The sequence below is a fragment of the Amphiura filiformis genome, chromosome 17 (genome assembly GCF_039555335.1).
Source record: "Amphiura filiformis chromosome 17, Afil_fr2py, whole genome shotgun sequence".
Lineage (NCBI taxonomy): Eukaryota > Metazoa > Echinodermata > Ophiuroidea > Amphilepidida > Amphiuridae > Amphiura > Amphiura filiformis.
This window is the reverse complement of record NC_092644.1, coordinates 59,025,821-59,045,820: the sequence shown is the minus strand read 5'-3', so window position 1 is coordinate 59,045,820 and position 20,000 is coordinate 59,025,821. Positions and strand designations below refer to the sequence as shown.

The 20,000-nt window shown below is 37.4% G+C and overlaps 1 protein-coding gene across 2 annotated transcripts in view; it reads left to right on the top strand.

The window, feature by feature from the left end:
* Nucleotides 1-7,386: 7,386 nt before the first annotated feature.
* LOC140138064 (target of rapamycin complex 2 subunit MAPKAP1-like) overlaps nucleotides 7,387-20,000 on the top strand; it is a 90,268-nt gene continuing 77,654 nt past the window's right edge. For both annotated transcript variants that reach the window (XM_072159910.1, XM_072159908.1), the window contains exons 1-2: nucleotides 7,387-7,467; nucleotides 17,272-18,308. In XM_072159910.1, coding sequence (XP_072016011.1) covers nucleotides 18,119-18,308 — 190 coding nt within the window. In that variant the 5' untranslated portion in view covers nucleotides 7,387-7,467; nucleotides 17,272-18,118. The remainder of the gene's footprint in view (nucleotides 7,468-17,271; nucleotides 18,309-20,000) is intronic.

The window sequence follows — 20,000 nt, the reverse complement described above, 5'->3', positions numbered from 1 at the left end:
TAGCAAACCTGGCTGGGTATAATATGCGACACATGTTATACTATATGTGCTATATTTACGGAAGCTAGCAAAGCTAATTGGTACTTATTAGGATTGTAAATAAAGATTATACTACATGAAATAATAAATGCTATCTACCGAAGATAGCAAACCTGCATGACTGGTTACATGCGACACATGCGCTATAGCCATCAAAGCTGATTGATACATTGGATTGTAAATAAAGATACTATTTAAAACAAATTTAAAATTTCAACAAAGAAAATAATATGGTATACGAAATAACATGATATGCTAGTCTCTTTAGCTTAAAATGTTTGCACTTTTTCTGCAAGCATTTTAGTTCAAACCATAGAAACCCAACAGGGTCTATAGACAAACGTAAAAACAATCTGATGAAGAAGACAAAACTCTGACAATCACAGAGACCTTTTTGTGATTATTGATCGTTTGCATGGTGGATGGAATAGTTAGACGCAGTATTTTTCAGAAAAATATGTGATTGTCACTTTAAGATGCAGCAAAGCTGTAGTTGCATTACAACATCTGACGCGTATAAGATATACTGTCTGCTTAAAATATAATGCAAAGCTGATTGTTCCTGATTATAGGGTTAACACTAGGACACCAATCTACAAACTCGAAACGTGTATCCGAAATCTTAACCTTGACGGTAACGCAATACTAACCGAACCCATATCTCAAACCCTAACACTAACCCTATAAAATGCGACATACATGCGTACAGTGTGTGCAGTTACTGATTATAACAGTTAAAAACGGGATATGTAATACATAAATAATCATAGAAAGCTGTTTATAACATGCTACAAACGAACTAACCATGATATCTACTGAAAGCTGATAGCTGCTTCTTATAATTTTCGTTACATTAAATATAGCCTATTATGTACTATACAAATGGCAAAGCTGATATACTTAGTAATCAATGCACCACATGAAATGTCCAATTTGCATGCTATCTACTGAAGATAGCAAAGCTGTAATACGATAAATGGAATAAGCTTATAAATTATGTGCTGTCTACTGAAGATAGCAAAAATCAATAAATGCTGATTATAACATGGTAATAACATTTGACACATGAAATGCCTAAATAATATAGATGAACTATGAATTCGCTATCTACTGAAGATTGAAAATATTGCAAAGCTGCAAAACTCAATGATGCTATATGCCAGAGATACTAGTTGTTCAGTCCTTGTTGATGATAACATTTAATGAAGTATTATAATGCTCTCCTGAAGAAAACAAAATATCGTAATGTTAATTATAATATTATTCCACATCGTTTGATATAGCGGCCGAACACAATTTATCTTGTATAGTGTTAATCATTTTTACCGCTGAAGCTGCCCCTACACGGAAAACACAGTGCATCACTTTTCCGCAAAAAATGAATAAAACTTTGACTCGTCAATCTCTCAAGTTTTCCTTTTCGAACAACATCCTTGTCCTTATCTAGTGCCTCAGTCCTTGCCTCCACATTATTTGCTTAATAGTTACTGTATTGTTTATGATTGAATTCAATTGAATCGAATTGGAATTAACATCGAATTTTATTTACAGCTTTCCGCAAAAACCATGATAAACAAAGTGTCTCCAAGTTGTTAATCTCATCTTATTCTTCTCCTTCTTGGTAAACGCCATTGCCGTATCCGTCAGATGTTGTTATTTTCATCCTTTTGATTAATGTTTAAATTATTTTTCCTTCAATAAGTGAATAGGTGTGGATGGTTAGCCTATTATAGCCCTTACACCTCCATATTATTAGCCCAGTTTGTCTTTTCTTGTAACAATGTTGATGGTATTTGATGTTCTGCATTTTTTTCTGTATTTTTGTAAAAATGCTATTGAATTTAATTGACATTGAATCAAATTAAAATTTCCACGAAAATATAAATAAAATATTGCAAATAAAATATTCAATCATACAGGCGATCGAACGTTCTATCCAGAAAGGTCTTCTGTTTATGTAGACCACAATAAAGTAGTATTCATCATAAAGATTACATGTATAAAACGAATTTGTAAAAACCTGTCGAAAACGTTCATCATAATTTAAAACAGTGACGCTTTTTCACTTATCGATTAATGTATACTGTATAACATAAAATTATAGCATTGAACTGAATCTATTGAAAATATCTACTGACTTTGTTGCTTGTTTACCGTATTTCGTACCTATTGCAATGGATTCACTATACCATTACTGAAGAAACTAACGTCGGCACTGCTGTATAGCAGAATCGTTACTGATTGGACCTATGTATATTCTAATTCTATACACACACAATTTACATTTCTGTCATATTTTTAATGAATTAAATTAAGTTAAATAAAGTGCATTTTTGCCGAGTGACTCTACAGTATACTTCCATACGTGGATGCTTGGTATTTAATGAATGGCACCTTTTAATTGCATTTAATTGCCTACCATTTCAGGCACATCACGCATGGTAACTCGGCCAATTTGCGAGGCTCTTTAACTTTACAATTGTAATGGTTTTTATTATCTAAAAATACATTGTTTCTCTTTAAAAGGTAACACTTTTATGGTGATTATAGGAAAAACTATAGGAGCACTCAATGAAATATGATGAGTACAATAGAATTTGAATATAGCTAAGCTTGTATGAATGTGTTTGAAGTATTTCGTTAACAACGCCTTCGGGCAATTTGATCATCATGATCATACACCGTATTATGGAAAATGAATGTAAATATATAAAAATTACACTAAATACATAGCTCAGTACAAGTTATATCCAATGTTAAAATGTCAACATTTTTAAATATAACAAATTTGTATTCTATTTTCCTCTTGGAATAGTATAGAATTTATACCATATTCAAACAAGCATTAGGAATCGGTTATTTTTGCTATGTAAGTGCATGTCATAGTTGGCCTTCACGCGAGCATCGGCTGTCATTTCGCATAGAAAGCCGCTTCATCTTGACAGCTCTTTCTAACTGACGTAAACCCTTACTCCGTATACGGTGTGTGGAATAAAATGATTTAAGCATGTTCAACAAAAAAAAGTCAAGCATCTGAAAACAGCAAATATAATTTTTGTTATCATAATATTGTTGAATCTAAAGAATATTGAGGCCACGTTATTGATAGTATATGGATTATGTCCCGAAATATTTCGACTTGGGATACATTTTTGTTTACTTTCACTGGAAGAATTTCAATTTACTATTGAGTTGTTATAAATGTTTAAAACTACCTTCATGTTGACAACAGAATTTCCTGATGAAAAGCTTTCATATATCATGCGAAAAATATCAGACATGCTCTAAAACTAACAGAGATGAGAATCTATGCCGCGCACAAAGAGGGAAATGGTCCGTAACGTTCGTCAAACTTTGCTCAGTTTGTGAAGCACGCGAGCGGTTTGCAATATACGAAATAATTACTGTCTACTGAAGATAGCAGCGCAGCGTTGCGCAAGAGAACACTTACTTACCTGTGCCGGTAGCGCGGTTATAGACAATCTATGATAAAAGGAAGCCGGGAGCAGAATATTTTACACACAGATAATGATATTTTATAAGTTTTAGTCTTTACCATTAGTAAATATTTAACACGAATAAAATTGAAAACAAGATTTAATTTAAGTTCATAGTCAATATCATTAGCAAAACTGCAAATATCTTGGCAGGCTCGATATGACGCCATAAAGGAATATACAGGCGTATGACTTCCCCCGACGTACCGGGGAGAACTTGACTGATAGATCTATGGCAATCTTTAGACAGGCGATAATTATTTTGGTGTGAATAAATCACCTTATATTTTCACTTATTGACTATATTTTTAAGCATGTGAAGACGGGTAACGGACGCTGGACATTTCCACTGATTAATTCAAGTCGTTTGCTGGCAAACTAACCGCATCAAAACCAGTCGTGACATAATGTTATATGGAGAGAGCGCATGAAATGGATTTGACGTGAAGACTAAACGCAATAAGGAGCAGGGACATTTCTATTAAAAGATGATGTCAGAAAGCTACTCGGCTAAGTATAGACTAAGACTGTGTTCGGTCATATCCATTAATGTATTATAAGTAATTTCTACACAAAAAGGGCATAATGATTTTCAAACTTTCTTTCTCACCATCGCTTCTATTAGCATAACACAGAGTATTTTTAGTTCGAATAATGAAATTGATAAAATTAATTTACTGTTCATAGTCGGCTTTGACCATGAACATTAAACTTGCACGTGCGGTTAGAAGCCCCCATCCATCGCCGTCGACTGCCTACTTCCTCTATAGCTTTTCCAAGACCACGGTAGGCACCGAGCGTCATGTATAATCTGTGTGATTATTTCCTAGTATTTGCAGCCTCAAAGATATTACAAAAGAAGATTATCCATCTCAAATTCTAAATTTGATGCAAAAATGTCTCAAAATCTTACATTGATATAGAGGAAATTCAAGTTAAATGACGCAGGCGCTGCGAAATATACGCGTGTCTTACGTCATATAGCCCATTATATTGCATTGTTTTCCTTTCTGCATGTTCATATATACCATGAATGATTCGACGTAAATGTGGTACTAAAATTACTCAAAATGTATAAATTTAGTAGGATCTAAACTTGTTTCTAAGTATAGGCCTAAGTTGCGCTTTTCGCAAGACATCCGTTTTTACTCGCAAACAGCTGCGATCGCGTTCAGATAGCCCCGTTCCTGTAAAAAATATATAGGATATATTAAGGCAAAATGAAATTCACCTTTAAAATTTCAAGATGATGTGTAAATAATGATTCTTGTCAACGGTAGATAAGTAAACATGAACAAAACTCACTGGTGTAAGTCAGAAAAAAAGGCCGACACCGTACCAGTATCATGCAGACGCTATGCCATTTTACTATGGGTCTACGTTCCTATAACGTGCCATGTCGTTAATGCCGAAATCGAAATAAATTGCTCGCACTCAATTTTTCGTCAAACAAGATAGGATAGAATGTATAAAGTAGGCTAATGTCGTTATCTGTAATACTTACGCACCCCCTGTATGCACACAAAATCGACATTTCAGCAAGAATTGTTGCCAAAGTGCCACATTTCGGCATTTACCGAACATGGCATAAATAAATGCCGAAATTTAGGCTAGCGACCAAATTATGCCCTCCAGCTCAGTGTTAATGTTCATGATTTTCTCGCCCTCTCCTTTGGACACTGAAATTGAAGATGGTCCCACCCGATGCCCTCTTGATAAAGCAGAAGTTTGGTAGCGGCATTGTTTATTGATGTGCATTATTTTCCACTTTATGACATTAGACCTAGGCCTATCATCTCAGCTCAGCAGTGCTGGAAAATAATGAGCAGTACCGAAATGCTAGTGTTTCGGCAATGACATTAATACGACTTGCAACAATTTCGGCACTTCGGCTTGCATTGGTACAAACTCTTACCAAAAACATGATTTATTCACCACGACCGAAAATTTAAGAGAGCCAAAAACCGAAAACACGCGGGGCTTAATTTTCAAAATGGATTGCTAAAACTCGCTTGACGTGCTAAAACACCTCAGGCTCCCCCTTCTACCAGACGTTTGGGAACCTAAATTTATCATGTGATGGCGGAGAGCGTGATGGCGCAATGGTTAGGGTACTTGCCTTTAGTGCATGAGGCCCCGGGTTCAATTCCCGGCGGTGGCGATTTGCTGGGATATCAGACTTGGGAAAAAAGTCTGAAATTAATTGGCAACTAAATGCAGACTTCCGCTCTCCCCATGGTTCATTTAGAATTGGGTAAATGAATCATGAAAGTACTCCGGGACGTTAAGCCGTCGGTCCCGTGTGCAGAGATCTCGCAGCCAGTTTCGAAAAGAGTAGGGTGTTATAACCCCTGACTGTTCCCAACCCCGGGTTCCCAACCCGTCCCGGTGTTCTGAAATGTACCCCAATGGAAATAAGCTTCAATAGAGGCTTTCTTGGGTTTTACAGGCTTGTCAAAACCCGAACAAAAATGCGAGCGTAATGGGCTTTTGCGTCATATTATAGGCCTATTTTAAACGGTGTCCTATAAGTTTCTAATGTCTTAATCTTCCTATTATAGCATGTTTAGGGTATAATAGTAAAGGTGCCTGAAAATGCGCGAGAGTACGCGCGAGTACCCCATACATTAAGTTGACGAAATGTGGCATATAAATAAAGCCGCCCTGTCGACGTACTTAAGAAGAAGAAGAAGAAATGTTTGCACCGCGGTCCATTAATATGATCTAAACGTCGGAAAAGTACGCATAAAAAGTAGTTATACTTCCTCAAGACTGAGCATTTTCCAAAACTCGCTTGTCACCTTCCCCTATGTGCTAAAACACATGTCCCCTTCTACCAGATTTTGGGAACCTAAATTTATCATGTGATGGGCTTTTAAACGGTTTTCTATAAGTTTCCCAATGCCTTTATCTGCTTTTTAGCATGTTTATGATGTAATATCGAGAAGGTTCAAATCACTTGCTCCAACTCCCATTCAGTCCCTTTCGATCGACCTGCCAAAAAAAAATCATTGCCCCTCGTCTCACCAAAAATGTTTGCAACCCTTTATTATACGGACTGACATGATCTAACTTTGAAATGTAAAGTCCATAAAAAGGTAGTTTTATTATATACAATTGCTCAAGAGTAGGCCTACTGTCCATCTTTATAGTCAGTTTGATTGAATTTATACGCCGAATGGATCACGTATAGAAAAAACCGAGTCTCATAGAATGCGAAAAGTTGTTTTGACATCATGGATTCGTCAACAAAATTGAAATCGATCTGCTGGTATTCTTTATTTGAAAAAAACAACAACAACTAAGGGTCAGGTCTATAACTTGATTATTAATTTCTATCATAAAAGGTTAGCAACAGTCATTGCCACTTTTCAGGTTTTAGCCTGAATTCAGGGTTTTTTTTTCAGTGTGAGTCAAAATGTTCGCGTTTTTTTAAAGTTCAGCCCGTTTTGGAGCTTTTTGGCCGGCATTCACGTGCTTTTTCAGGTTTTTCTCACCAGTTTCAGGTTTTTTTGAGTGAAACTGAGTGGCATCTCTGCAGAGTTTTAAAGAAAGAAATAGAAAGCAAGCAAGCAAGCAAGTAAGCAAGCAAGCATGAGCAAGCAAGCAAGCACACTGACAAGAAACTTTATTGCAGAAAGAAAAAAAAGATAAGATGAAAGAAAGGGTGTGCATTATTGTTTCAAAATTAGCACCTGCGCCTTTCAGTATAAAACGATCATCAGAAGTAAACGACAATAATTTATCATAACCTTTTTCCTTTTGTAAAATACTATTTCTTTTCACAATATTTTTTCATGCACCTGCTCTCGAAATTGGCGTCGCTCTTCATACAAATCAGACAGTTCACCTGTTCTAAAATGGGACCTTCCAAAGGTCAATCAATTAGCCGCAATGAATTGTGGGTAAAATTAAATATGGCGACTTCCAGGTAAGAAAAACAAACTCCTATTTTTGATCATGTAAATGCTGATAACGTCGTTTTTCTCGCTGTTTTTCATGAAACTGTGAAATGAAATGAATGTTGAGGCATATATAATATCAGTGGCTTACTTACTGAACAATTGTACACCGATTTAAATCGGTTGGAGGTCGAGGAAAATGCAAATTAGCGAGCTGTCATTTTTGCATGTAAATTCAGCAGTGTTCAGCATGCTATCCACTGCTACTATGTAAGCTTACTTCCTGCGCCGGTATTTACATGCAAGTACACAACTTGCAGCCAGGGATCAACTTACGTTTCTATTTTCTACTGGCCACTTGATCTATCTAGAGAGACTGCATTGTAAAACTACTTCATAATGTATGATTTAATGTTGATATGTTCATGCTGCTGATCCAGAAATTGCAATTGGCATTGGCTTGCATTATTATAGTTGCAACTTGCTCAAGAAGTCTAGGCTAGGCTAGCCATGAATTTGCACACCGATAAGCTTCACATTCGAGGCTACAGACCATTGCATTGGAAATCTAGTCAGTTTCGCTGAAGCATGGCACCGTGAAGCAATAGAAGTTCATAATTAAACACAGCTGGCAATCACGACAGGCAATCACATTAAAAATGTTGCTAAAATTGCACTTCAACAAAATTTTGGACTGTTTGAAATAGACAATCTTTACTCAAAAGATACATTTGACTCATCAAAATAACTTTGATCATATTTCAACATTAATACTAGGTACATAACATCTGTTGCAAAAAAATGTCACCGCTGACCAACCCGAAAAACAACAACAATAGCAACATACTCCAGCATCAAATGCATAACTATCGCATGCAAATTCAAAGATAGAGTTCTCGAGTAAATTGCAACCGGCCCTGCATGCTTTTGACATTCAAAAATGCAAGACAGTAGAGGAAGCACTACCTCGCACTTATTCTTGCTGGAATAAGAGGGATTATAATCTCCTAAAGACCTAATCGATCCTGACAATACAGCACCACCTCATCCTACTTCTGTTGATCAACAATTATTGATGGAAATAATAATATTATAAATAAGAAATAAATAATAAGAAGAATATTTTGTCTTATTAATATTGTTATTATTATTAATACCATACTGACTCGAGTATAGTTCCACCTCATTTTTGGGGGGTGGGACTATAGGCCTACTCAATCTTTTAAAAAAAAATGGTATTTTTTTTTTTTTGGTTTTGGAGTGTCCCTGGACCTAGAGCTAAATGCTAGGATCATTCATGGTTGACTTAAAAAAAATATTATAGGCCTATGTGTTTTGAATAAATTTGTACTCATGTCAAACTCTAATAAGGGGGTACTACACCCCTGACAAATTTTGCACCTATTTTTGCATTTTTCTCAAAAATTATAGCACATTGGTGACAAGTAAATGTATATAGGGGCAAGGACTGCAACTACTGTACTGAAAATACAGCAACTCAGAGCAAGTAGTTATTGATTTATTGATCAAATATTGGTTTCCCTCATTTTTGACTGTTACTCCACAACTGTTGTCTGTGCTAAAATAAAATTTCCAGTGCAGTAGTTGTAGTCCTTGCCCCTATAATATGCATATCTTACATGTCCCCAATGCAAAAATAGGCACAAAATTGAGCAGGGGTGTAGTACCCCCTTAATGATTTCAAAATGCATTGAATTTGTATGCATTTTGAAATCGTTATTAGAGTATGACATAAGTACACATTTATTCAAAACACATAGGCCTACAATTTGTTTGATCCTAGCATTTAGCTGGAAAAAAATGACTTAAAAAAATAATAAAAATTTTTCGAAAATTTGGGGGTGGAACTTAATTCGAAGGTGGGACTATACTTGCGCCAGTACGGTACTATACAGCCTTTGTAGTAAGGTGTATGATGATATCTTGAATTAGTTTAAATGGTTTCAAGAAAAAACTTATAAAGATAGAAAGAAAGATTTGAAATGATTTTGATAACAACTTTAGTTGTTCATTTTTTATTTATTAAATGAGTCAAAAGAAGACGATAATTAAAGCAGCAAGACAGCACGGATGACGTCTGGCAATCCATACATCAATATAGAGTGATTGAGTCATTGTAATCCCTGTATCTTCCCACAAGAACAAGTGTGAGGTAGTGCTTCCTCTGCCGCCTTGTATCAAAAATATAATTTTTGCTAATACTAACTAGTAGAAAGTAGTGGGTGTGCAAAAAACAGCTTGATTTAGAGGGGTTTTACATGCACAGATGCATGTAACATTGGTTCTGTACATATAAAATTTTGCCTGTGCATGCAAAATTTTGTGATATTCAGCCCATATTCAAGGAAAAACTGTAGTGGTGCATGTAACTTTTATTTTCTAAATCGACTCCTGTGTGCACCCTAACCAAGACAGTACAAAACGAGACCAAGTCAATTCTGAGTTCAAGAACACCATCGCGCATGCGTATGGCCCTTTTAGCCTCTGTCTCATCCTACTATCACTCAAACAAGGAAACCTCATCATGAATTCACTCACCTTGCGATCCTACACCATTAGTTGAAATAAACTCCAAACTTTCCAAAAAAGATTTGTCATTCCTTAAAACAACATGTAACTTCATTAATAACAAATTGAAATCCTAGTATTACCCGTTATCGAATATTTTGGTCGATTTATGTCAACAAAAAGTAATTTTTTTCAACCGCTGTATCTAGCGAGCAGAACGCACATATACCAAAATGGCAGCTCCTGGGCACTGACCTCTGCTCCCGGGGTCTAAGAATGCCATCACGCATGCATCTGACCCTTGAAAAGGGTCTAGTTCATTCATAAAATACATTGTGACTTCCGGAGTAATGATGTGACGGTTATAATAAGATGCGCTGTTCGGTGGTTTCTGTCGTTCATTGTTGTGTTATGGGGTTATACGTGTAAAATGTGGTACCCAGTTTTATATAATTTGGAACCATTGGAGTACGTAAGAAATATTCATTAACTGAAGCAATGCAGCAATTTCTATGTTTGTACCAGGCATTTTCCGACACAGAGACTTCTACAAATTCATCCAAAGGTAACCAAAGCAGGGTTGGGGATTACATTTTCAACTATCACTAAATGTTTCGGAGTTGAGGTCCACTAAGAAGTAGGCCATTTTGGGGGCTTTATTTGGTGTACAATGTATTTGGAGCCCATACGCCAGTGGTCAAGTGAATTCCTTGGAATCTGTGTAGCGCCAGGCAGCTCGGTTTGTCACTAACAACTTTGAAAGGACAGCCAGTGTTACTGAGATGCTCCAGGATCTTCAATGGGATTCTCTATCTACTCGTAGGCTACTTCAACAATGTTCTATGTTTTATAAGATCAAACATGGACTTGTCAATATCCCCTTCCCGAGCTGTGTTATTCCATCCAACCGACAGGGGAGAGTCTCCAACATCTGCTCCTACCAGAACATCCAGGCCAGGGTTAATTCCTACAGATTCTCCTACTTGCATGTGCGTATCATACCTGTTTGGAATAGGCTTCCTACATCTGTGGTGATAGCTCCTTCGCTTCACACTTTCCAGAGTTTGGCACTACCAATCCTGAGGGATCTGCAGCCAACCTCAACACATCACAAATTTTAAGGAGCAGTGGTTTTTTCCTTGCACCCCCTTCAATGTATATTTTTCGAGCACGAATTAGCACGTCAGCACAGCACAACTCCTTGGACAAGTTTTCAGCTTCTTCTGGAGTATATACAATTCAAGATTCAAGATTCAAGACATGTCACGTTTTGAATATGAGTGGAAAGTGACCATATTTGGCTGAAATGATATAAGTTTGCCATAGTACACAGCCATTCCAGGAGAATGGCTGTGTGTGTACAAGTAGACATACCCTGTGTGCAAACCGTGTGTTTTTTGCTATCGGTAGGAGTATCATTTTTGTCAACCTCCTTCTGTTTACAAACAGAGAGATAAACAAAATACGTATTCAGAATAGTTCCAGTTATGCAAATGCTCAAGCAGTGTCCATCGTCGTGCAGCAAGATTCGCATTAAATAAATATTGCTGCACCGACAGCATAATTGAATTGCTCAAAACTCTTGGCCTACTCTGATACAAAGAAGAGGTAGTGCCAGACTGTCAATGTTCTATAAAATCATAACAACCATGTTGCTATTGACTCTAGCCAGCTTATCTCATCCGAATACCTCGCCACACCAACATGCTCCGAAGACACACTCGCTTAGACGCTTACCACACACCGTACTGATTATCACAGAACCATCTTCTTTCCCTGCACTATCCGGGAATGGAATTTTCTACCTGAATCAGTCATCCAAGCACTGTCACCAGCACCTGGCAACCCTATCTTTTATTTTGGCAGTTAATGTTTTTTCTATTTGAGCACATAATTTTAGGCCTATATCAAAATGTGTATTTTGTACAATTTGTATAGATATCGTTTCAACCCTATGACGTTCAGACGTACCTGTAAGTGTAAATTAAAGTCTCCGCAAAAAACTGGTCATCAGGGTCGACATCGACATATCTGGCCACCATTGGATTGTCACGCGAGTGTGATAATAATAATGTTGAAAACAGCTCCACGAAGGATTCTGTGTGATCAGGAGATACAAAATGGATCTACTATGATGGGAAATTACTGAATACCGAAGTATGATGCACCAAGATTAGGTGTACATCACCAGCAGCCTTTAAAAGCCTTAAACAAGGTAGATTAAGTTAGCATGCTGCACACACTCTGTGTCTGAGCCTTCATCAATGAAGCTGATGCTAATTTGGAAGAAGAAGGAAGTATCAAAAAGATAGTGGATCATGGATAAGCACTTACTAAAAATTGACTGACACATTCCTGCACCTCGACAGTTGGTTCCAGTTGGAGCTGACATAGATGGTGCTGTTAGCAGTTGGTCGTAAATATGTGGAAGAAATCAGAGACAGAACAGAACAGAAAGAAAAGACATATAAGGAAACCCATCTGGATAAGAAAGAGGGGGCCAAAACAGTAAACTGAGATGAAGGGAACTAATTTCTTCCATATATTTACGACCAATTCCTAACAGCGCCATCTACGTCAGCTCCAACCGGACGCAGCCGCCGAGGTTCAGAAATTGGTCAATCAATTTGAGAAAGTGCTACATGTAAGTCTTAGCATGAAACTGTCATTGAGGTATCTAACATCAACCCAAATTTTGGATTTGTACAAGAGAATCTCTGAATTATCTACTTAGTAATATGCTGTGTATTGGTTAGTGCTGTGTTCTTTGCGGTTACCATTTCATTTTAAAAACATTAAAGACTTTTGTACAAAAGATGATAGGCAATTTAAGTGGTTTTTGTATTTTCTTCTAGACATTTTGATTTGACTGTCCGTGCATCTTTATTAGATAGCATGCATTCAAGCTTCAGAAAACCCAAGAAACCAATGCAGAACAATTTGTTATTATTATTTTCAACATTTTGTATGAACAGGAGTGAAATATATTTAGCACATGGTGTTTTTGACTTTTTTTCAATTGCTCAAACAAATAATGGAATGAAGAAAAAAAGAGCATGACATCACAGGCGTGTGGTGGTCATGCAGATACATAACTTTTCGGGATATATCCGGAAATTCGGATTTTGGGGCCATTTCTTTTTCCTTTATTTTTGTACATTTCCAGAATTGGATGATGGGGTGGGCACTCACTAAATATGTGGTGACAGGGATGTGCATTGTCCTCCATTTTTTAACTCCTTCTCACCCAACAACTTCCTTTTTTGTTTTAACAGATTACTTTTACCAAAAGACCCCCCCCTTTTTTGACAAATTTCTGATAATCTTTCACTGATTGATCTTGTTCTTTCTATTAAAATTTATAACATTTCATTATTTTTCTTCATAATTTGTCAAACAATTTCAAATTTTGATAACTTTTGAAAATTTTGTATTAAAATTTGTCAACTTTTATATTTTGACCCAATATTTTCCCCAGTCTTACGGAAAGATCCTTGGGCCTCCTCACCAAATGACCCCCTTTTTTGGAGTCAAATCTCTCACCAAAACACCCCTAGTCTCAAACTGGTGTCCGCACATCTCTGTCACTTCAGAAGTCAAGTGCCCCCGTGCTAATGGAGGGGGGGGGGGACCTGTGTGTGTGTGGGTGGGGGCATATGCATGAATGATACAAAAATAGATAAATACAATTATAAATTTTCCTTACAATTCCTCTTAGCAGTATTTTTCATCATAAAACTACCAAGTCAAGTGGCCAAATAAAGTCCGAAATATGACCTTTGATCTTCGCAGTCTATGATTATGTATACTTGATAGTGTGATAAGGTCATAGATAGCACATGATATAGGTCTAGGATAGAACTGGCTTAGTTCCTCTGATTGTGATGCCTTTGAATAGTGCGTGGAGCATGCATGGCTGTGAAGCAGCCACCAAGCGTTATTGCACATCCAGCACCGAACCAGTGCTGGCATAGGCCTAAATCTTTTGTCATTTTGTATTGTGTATTTAAGTTTTCTAGATAGGTAAAAAAAGGTTTGTCTCAGCATCCCGTGCACCCAGTTTTAAAATTGCTGTACTTGCTCATTGATGGGGAAATTCTATTCTGTATATGCAGGAAATCGGTTACGCTGTTGTGTACAGTTGTACATGTTTGGTCTGCGATCATACAGTGCCTACAAGTAGGCTAGTGCAAGATTCCAATCAGCACTTATAAAAAAACCTTTTAAAATGATCGCCGAAAAGAAAGTGGAAAAAAATAGCATTCGCATAGCCCAAAGAGTTTTAAAAAACAACCCGCATAGCATTCACAAATGGTATCGCTGTAAATGTGTGTTTTCAGATATGGGTGCACAGGTGGATTTGTCAGTGTTTACCTGCAACCGAGGACACTCACAAGATATTTAAACCATGGACATACCTGTAAACAAGCAATGTCCTTGGTTTGCGGAGGTCACAATGGCATGCCAAATAAATTTTAGAGATACGTCTGTTATTGTGCCCTAAATAGGGCGTCCTCAGTTGGTAGGTGTATATACACATATAGGCCTATATAACAGTTATTATGACAATTAACAATTATATATATAACAGTTTGTTGCTTTGGATGACCTCATTTTGATAGCAATACACATTGTCCTCATTTGTCTGTTGTAAGTTAAGTCAAAAACTTGCTTGCATCCTTCGGTGCTCTCTGACCACCATGAACATCCACGGTTGGGTCCGCACTTTATGAGTGAAATGTCACAGGTGGGTCCATGTTTGTCGGTGAAAACAAATGCACACCCACCCATGTCCCCTATTGAGTGCACCTACCAGTGTTGTAACAACCTTGGGTCATGTCATAAGTTGGGTCAAAAACTTGCTTGAGTCAATTCAATTGAGTCAATTGATTTGAACATGTCACCATGAGTCACTTAATAGTCGTGTACAGTTAAGCGAACTCACAAAATGTTGAGACGAAAACTACTCGAGCAATAATTCTGTCATTCAAAGTTCATACTAGTACTAGCTCTGTATGTGTAAGATTTCAATTTCAAGTGAGTCTAATATATTTTCTGGTGCAGCATCAGCATTTTACAGTGAATTATTTTGGTGTCTGGTCAAAACAGTGACTTGAGTATCTTGTTTTGACTTGAATCTGTTATTTTTATTGGAGTCATATTGAATTGACTCGGAGTAAAATGACTTAGAGTCACGTCAAGTCATTTTGGGTTCCCGAGTCGAGTTAAGAGCTCAAGACAACATCGGTCGTAATTCAAACACAACTGAAGTTGATAACAACTTGCATTCATTGTAAATGCCACATTTTTTATGCATTCAGAAAACAAACTTAAGCAATTTTCGCTTTATTATAGTTGATCAAACTATCAAGGCACTAGCTGATTTCAAATAAGCCAGAACTTTCCTGTGAATCAGATCTGTGAACTTCAGTAAATAAGTTACAAGTTGTGACGTGGAAGGAAAAATAAAATGAAATAAAATTATCAGTTTATGAGGGATTATTCAAATATTGGATGATTTCTAATCTTCCTGTCATACCCAGAAAACAACACAATGTTGTAAACTTTGTTTAAACTCTGAGTTTATGGGACAGATTTCATTTATGATGATAAGATGTGAAATTGTTCATTTCCTATACGGAATGAAAAAGTTTTTTGTGGTTTGAAGTTTGCTCATGGGAACAAATTACAATTCTGATTTGGGTTATTGAGGTGAATTAGGGTGGAGATGAGTGGGGGAAAAGCTAATGGGCTATTTGATTTCAAATCCATACACCTCTTAAGGAAGACATGACCTTAATATTTCACACAGGGAGTTTGAATTTTAACCAGGGTTACCTGAATGGGTGATTCCATTTGAAATCTACACCCTCTGTGGGAGATTAAGGCATGTCTTCTACAAGGGGTGTATGGATTTCAGCTGGAATAGCCCAATCTGTGATATTACAAAGTCTGTTGAGAATATGGAAAGAATAAATGATCAAATAATTGAAGGTATGTGACTAAAGTTAAGTACTGCCAAAAAGTGGAGGGGGGAGATTGAAAGTGAATCGATTGTAAGTCATTTCTCTCTGTTATCTTAATACATTTAGTCACAGTTGGATCACAAATTAGTTGTCTTTTGTTTGAAATGAATCTGAAGAATTCATCATTGTATTATTTTTATCCCCTGGCTTTAGGCATGAAGGGGGATTTTGTGATGGTGTATTACTTCTATGTGTATAATGTGTCTTAAACTGCTGTAATAGACCTCAAATGCAAATGCATTAGAGCGATACTTGCTCATAACCGCGGACCATGTACATGTAAAAAATACAGTCAGCAGTCCTATCACACTCAATACAAACTCTGGTAGCGATTGTGATGCTTCTATAGTCGCAGTTGTGGCTAGCAAATGTTGCTAGAAAAGTTGCATTGAAGTCAATGGGCAGGCCTGGAAAAAATGTGGAAAGTGGGAAGCTCTTTCCCGGGAAATTTGGACGTTTGATGGGAAATTAAGGTCCTTAAATACATAAGAATTTGGAGGGGAATTTGTCTTTTTAAAGGGAAATTTTGATCATCTTCCAGGAAAATTTTCATTTTTTCCAGCCCTGTCAATGGGTAACGATTTGACGCTAGGGCATACTAGTGATATGTGATTTAAATATCGGTTGTCACTTTTCTGATAAACGATGGGAATAATGTCACAAAAACACTACCTGGGGGGGGGCCCTCACATGTAAAAGTGGTACGGGTATGTGCGGCAGTCAAGGGTCTCTTTTTCAGTCTCTCCGGCAGTTCCTTAAGACCCACATTTGCATCATGCTCCAGTTCATTGAGCCACAAACTCTGAAAATTGTAGCTCCTAAGCTCAAATTTGGAAAATTTTTGAAATTTTTAGCTCCAAAGCCTGTAATTTAGCCCAATTTTAGTTCGCAGACCCTCACAAAAATGTTGAAATTTCAGTTCATCAAGCCTCTATTTTGCCCAAAAATCATTTCTTAGTTCAAAGTTTGTGCCGCACACTCCTACCAAAATTTAAGTTGAGACCCCCCGATACACTACCCTCGCTGCTTAAGTATGATATGGACGTTTTTGTTTTCAAAAATTAGATGTCTAAATGTTGCCAAGAATGCTGTTGAGCTGCACGTGGCCTTAATAGACATAGATTATTATTAGTCAGAGCTGTTTTTCAACATTCCAATATAAAGTATATAAAAGTGTTGCAAATTTTCCATATCCTACTGGGCGTTGAAAGCATCCATCCTCACTGTATCACTAACAACTCACACACCTTTTCTATATTTTCCATTTTTCTTTTTTAGGCAGCCGTGAAAGTGAGACATCCGTGTTTCGTGCGAGTTGGCGGTGATAATCCATCTCGGTGGGCTTAATTTCAGCATCCGATTCGACAACAAAGCAGCTCAACTCGTTTTGGAATTAAAACTGCATGAATTACGATCAAACAGAATAACATTGCGAGAGAATTAAATGAAGCTAGAAAGGTTTGAGCTGAAATATTAATCAGGAAAACGGTGCAATTGTGAAAGGCTGACGCAGCATTATAATGTACTAAACAGTGAATCACTGCACAAAACAACTGTTTACTCTTCAGGGTGAGTTGGACAGTCCCAACGGGGTATGGTCATGATCAAGGGCTCAGGAAGTTGCAATAAAATAAACTGTTGGGAGCAAACCCTTGATTAACGTTTATCCAGTTGTGAGCATATCTGTGTGTCAAAAGGATACAGAGAGTTAAACAAGTGTTGCACGGATACTTAGTCGGCAGAGCTTTGTATTCCTATAATGCTGAAACGACACATGTACACTTATATATATAAGAAAACGGACAATGAATCACTTTGCCTGCAAATATGAAACACATGTTTTGAATTAAGTTGGATGATTCAAGTGAAATCTATGCTTTGACTTTTGCCAAAAAAGTCAATCGTTTTGATCTCTTTACAACAATAACAAAGATATTGTCATATATTACCCAGAGTGAAAGTAAGCTCTTATAAACTCTGACTAATTATGTTATACAAATCTTTGTTGAATGCACTTGTAACAATTTCCTCTGAAGCTGTTATTTTTGCATTTTGATAACTGTTGGATCCGATATTCCCTATAAACTTTGTGTTTTAAACAACAAACTTATTTTTCCCCGCTGCCATGGCCCTGCTTGATGATCCCAACTTTATAATTGCGCATCTTCGTCATGCATTCATCACGAGCGATGACACAGGGATGTGCGAGATGGCGATTATGAACGAGGATGTTGATTGGCCTGAGCGAAAGAAAGAACTGGAAGAGAAACGAAGGAAGCCTTGGTCTCAGTTCTACAATGTAGATCCAGACCAAAGTAAGTCATCCTATATTGGGCAATTCCATTTGACACACCCACTTGAGGAAGATTTTGTAAATCTAACTAAATTCAACAGTTCAAAATCATTCCAGATTAAACCATTTTCATCCATAAAAAAAAAGTATGGAATTTCCAAACAAAATTGTCTAATTTTACTCAATATTGTGCAAAATTTAACTGTATTTTAATATAAAATTGTGGCAAATATATCCAGAGTACAACTGGAATGAGATGACAGTTAAATCTTCCACAGAGGGTGTGGATTTTAAATGGAATAGCCCATTGCAGTCATGAATGTTGTTATATTGTGATCCTTTCCCACTAAACTAAAGAGCATATTTGAACTGAGTTGTAGGTGTGAGCAAAAATTCAGGATAGGATGTGGAGGAACCGATGTATGATTTTGTACACATGGATGACCCAAATATTTTCACACAACAGCCGTAAGTTTTGCCGTAACCAGAAAAAATGCTTCTTAAGCAAGAATGCTTCATAAGCAAGAATGCATGTTTTCATACCAAAGTTGTGTTACAAACAGGGACCACTTTTGGTACTCGGTTTACAAACATTTTGGAAAGAAATTACCTAAAACAAGTTTAACATCTATATAATAATACGCTATTCTCTGTAGATCTGTTTGTCTGTCTGTCTGTGACTGCTAATGTGAGGCCGTCATAGGTCGTACGGGGCCCAAACTCGGTGGGTGGGTGTAGTTCTGTCCTGGCAAGAAGAAGTTTATGTTTGTTAAGTCATCTGACCCCGGCCCCCCCCAGGGGTCATCTGAGGTCAAATTACTAAAAACTGTCATATGGGCATGAAACTTGGTAGGTACAGTCAACATTCAGAGCTAAAATTTTGGAAGGTCATTTAGAGGTCACTCAAGGTCACCCAGGGGTCATCTGAGGTCAAATTACTAAAAACTGTCATACGGGCATGACACTTGGTGGGTACAGACAACATTTAGAGCCAAAATTTTGAAAGGTCATTTTGGGGTCATCCAAGGTCACCCACAGGTCATTTGAGGTCAAATTAGTAAAACTGTTGTAGGGGCATGAAACTTGATGGGTATAGACAACATTGAGAGCCAAATTTTTGGAAGGTCATTTTGGGGTCATCCAAGGTCATCCACGGGTCATCTGAGGTCAAATTAGTAAAAACTGTTGTATGGGCATGAAACTTGGTGGGTACAGTCAACATTTAGAGCCAAATTTTTGGAAGGTCATTTTGGGGTCATCAGGGTCATCTGAGGTCAAATTAGTAAAAACTGTCATATGGGCATGAAACTTGGTGGGTACAGTCACCATCAGCCAGGTAATCGCGCCCAGCCGAGTGAGGCCGTCGTGAGGTCGCACGGGCTCAAACTCGTGGTGGGTGCAGCTTGGTATGAGGAAGAACGAGTTTATATTTTTTAAGGTCAAAGGTCAAGGACGGGTCAAGTTCAATTGAAGTCTAATTTCAAATTGCCCCTATGGAGCTCAAACTTGGTGGGTGGGTGGACCTTGGACTAACAAACAAAAGTTTCCATGGTGACCTTTTTGTCAGACCTACGGTTAAGAGGTCATAGGTCAAGAAAGGTAACAAATTCAAATTGCCCCTATGGAGCTCAAACTTGGTGGGTGGGTGGACCTTTGACTAACAAACAAAAGTTTCCACGGTGACCTTTTCATCATACCTACGGTTAAGAGGTCA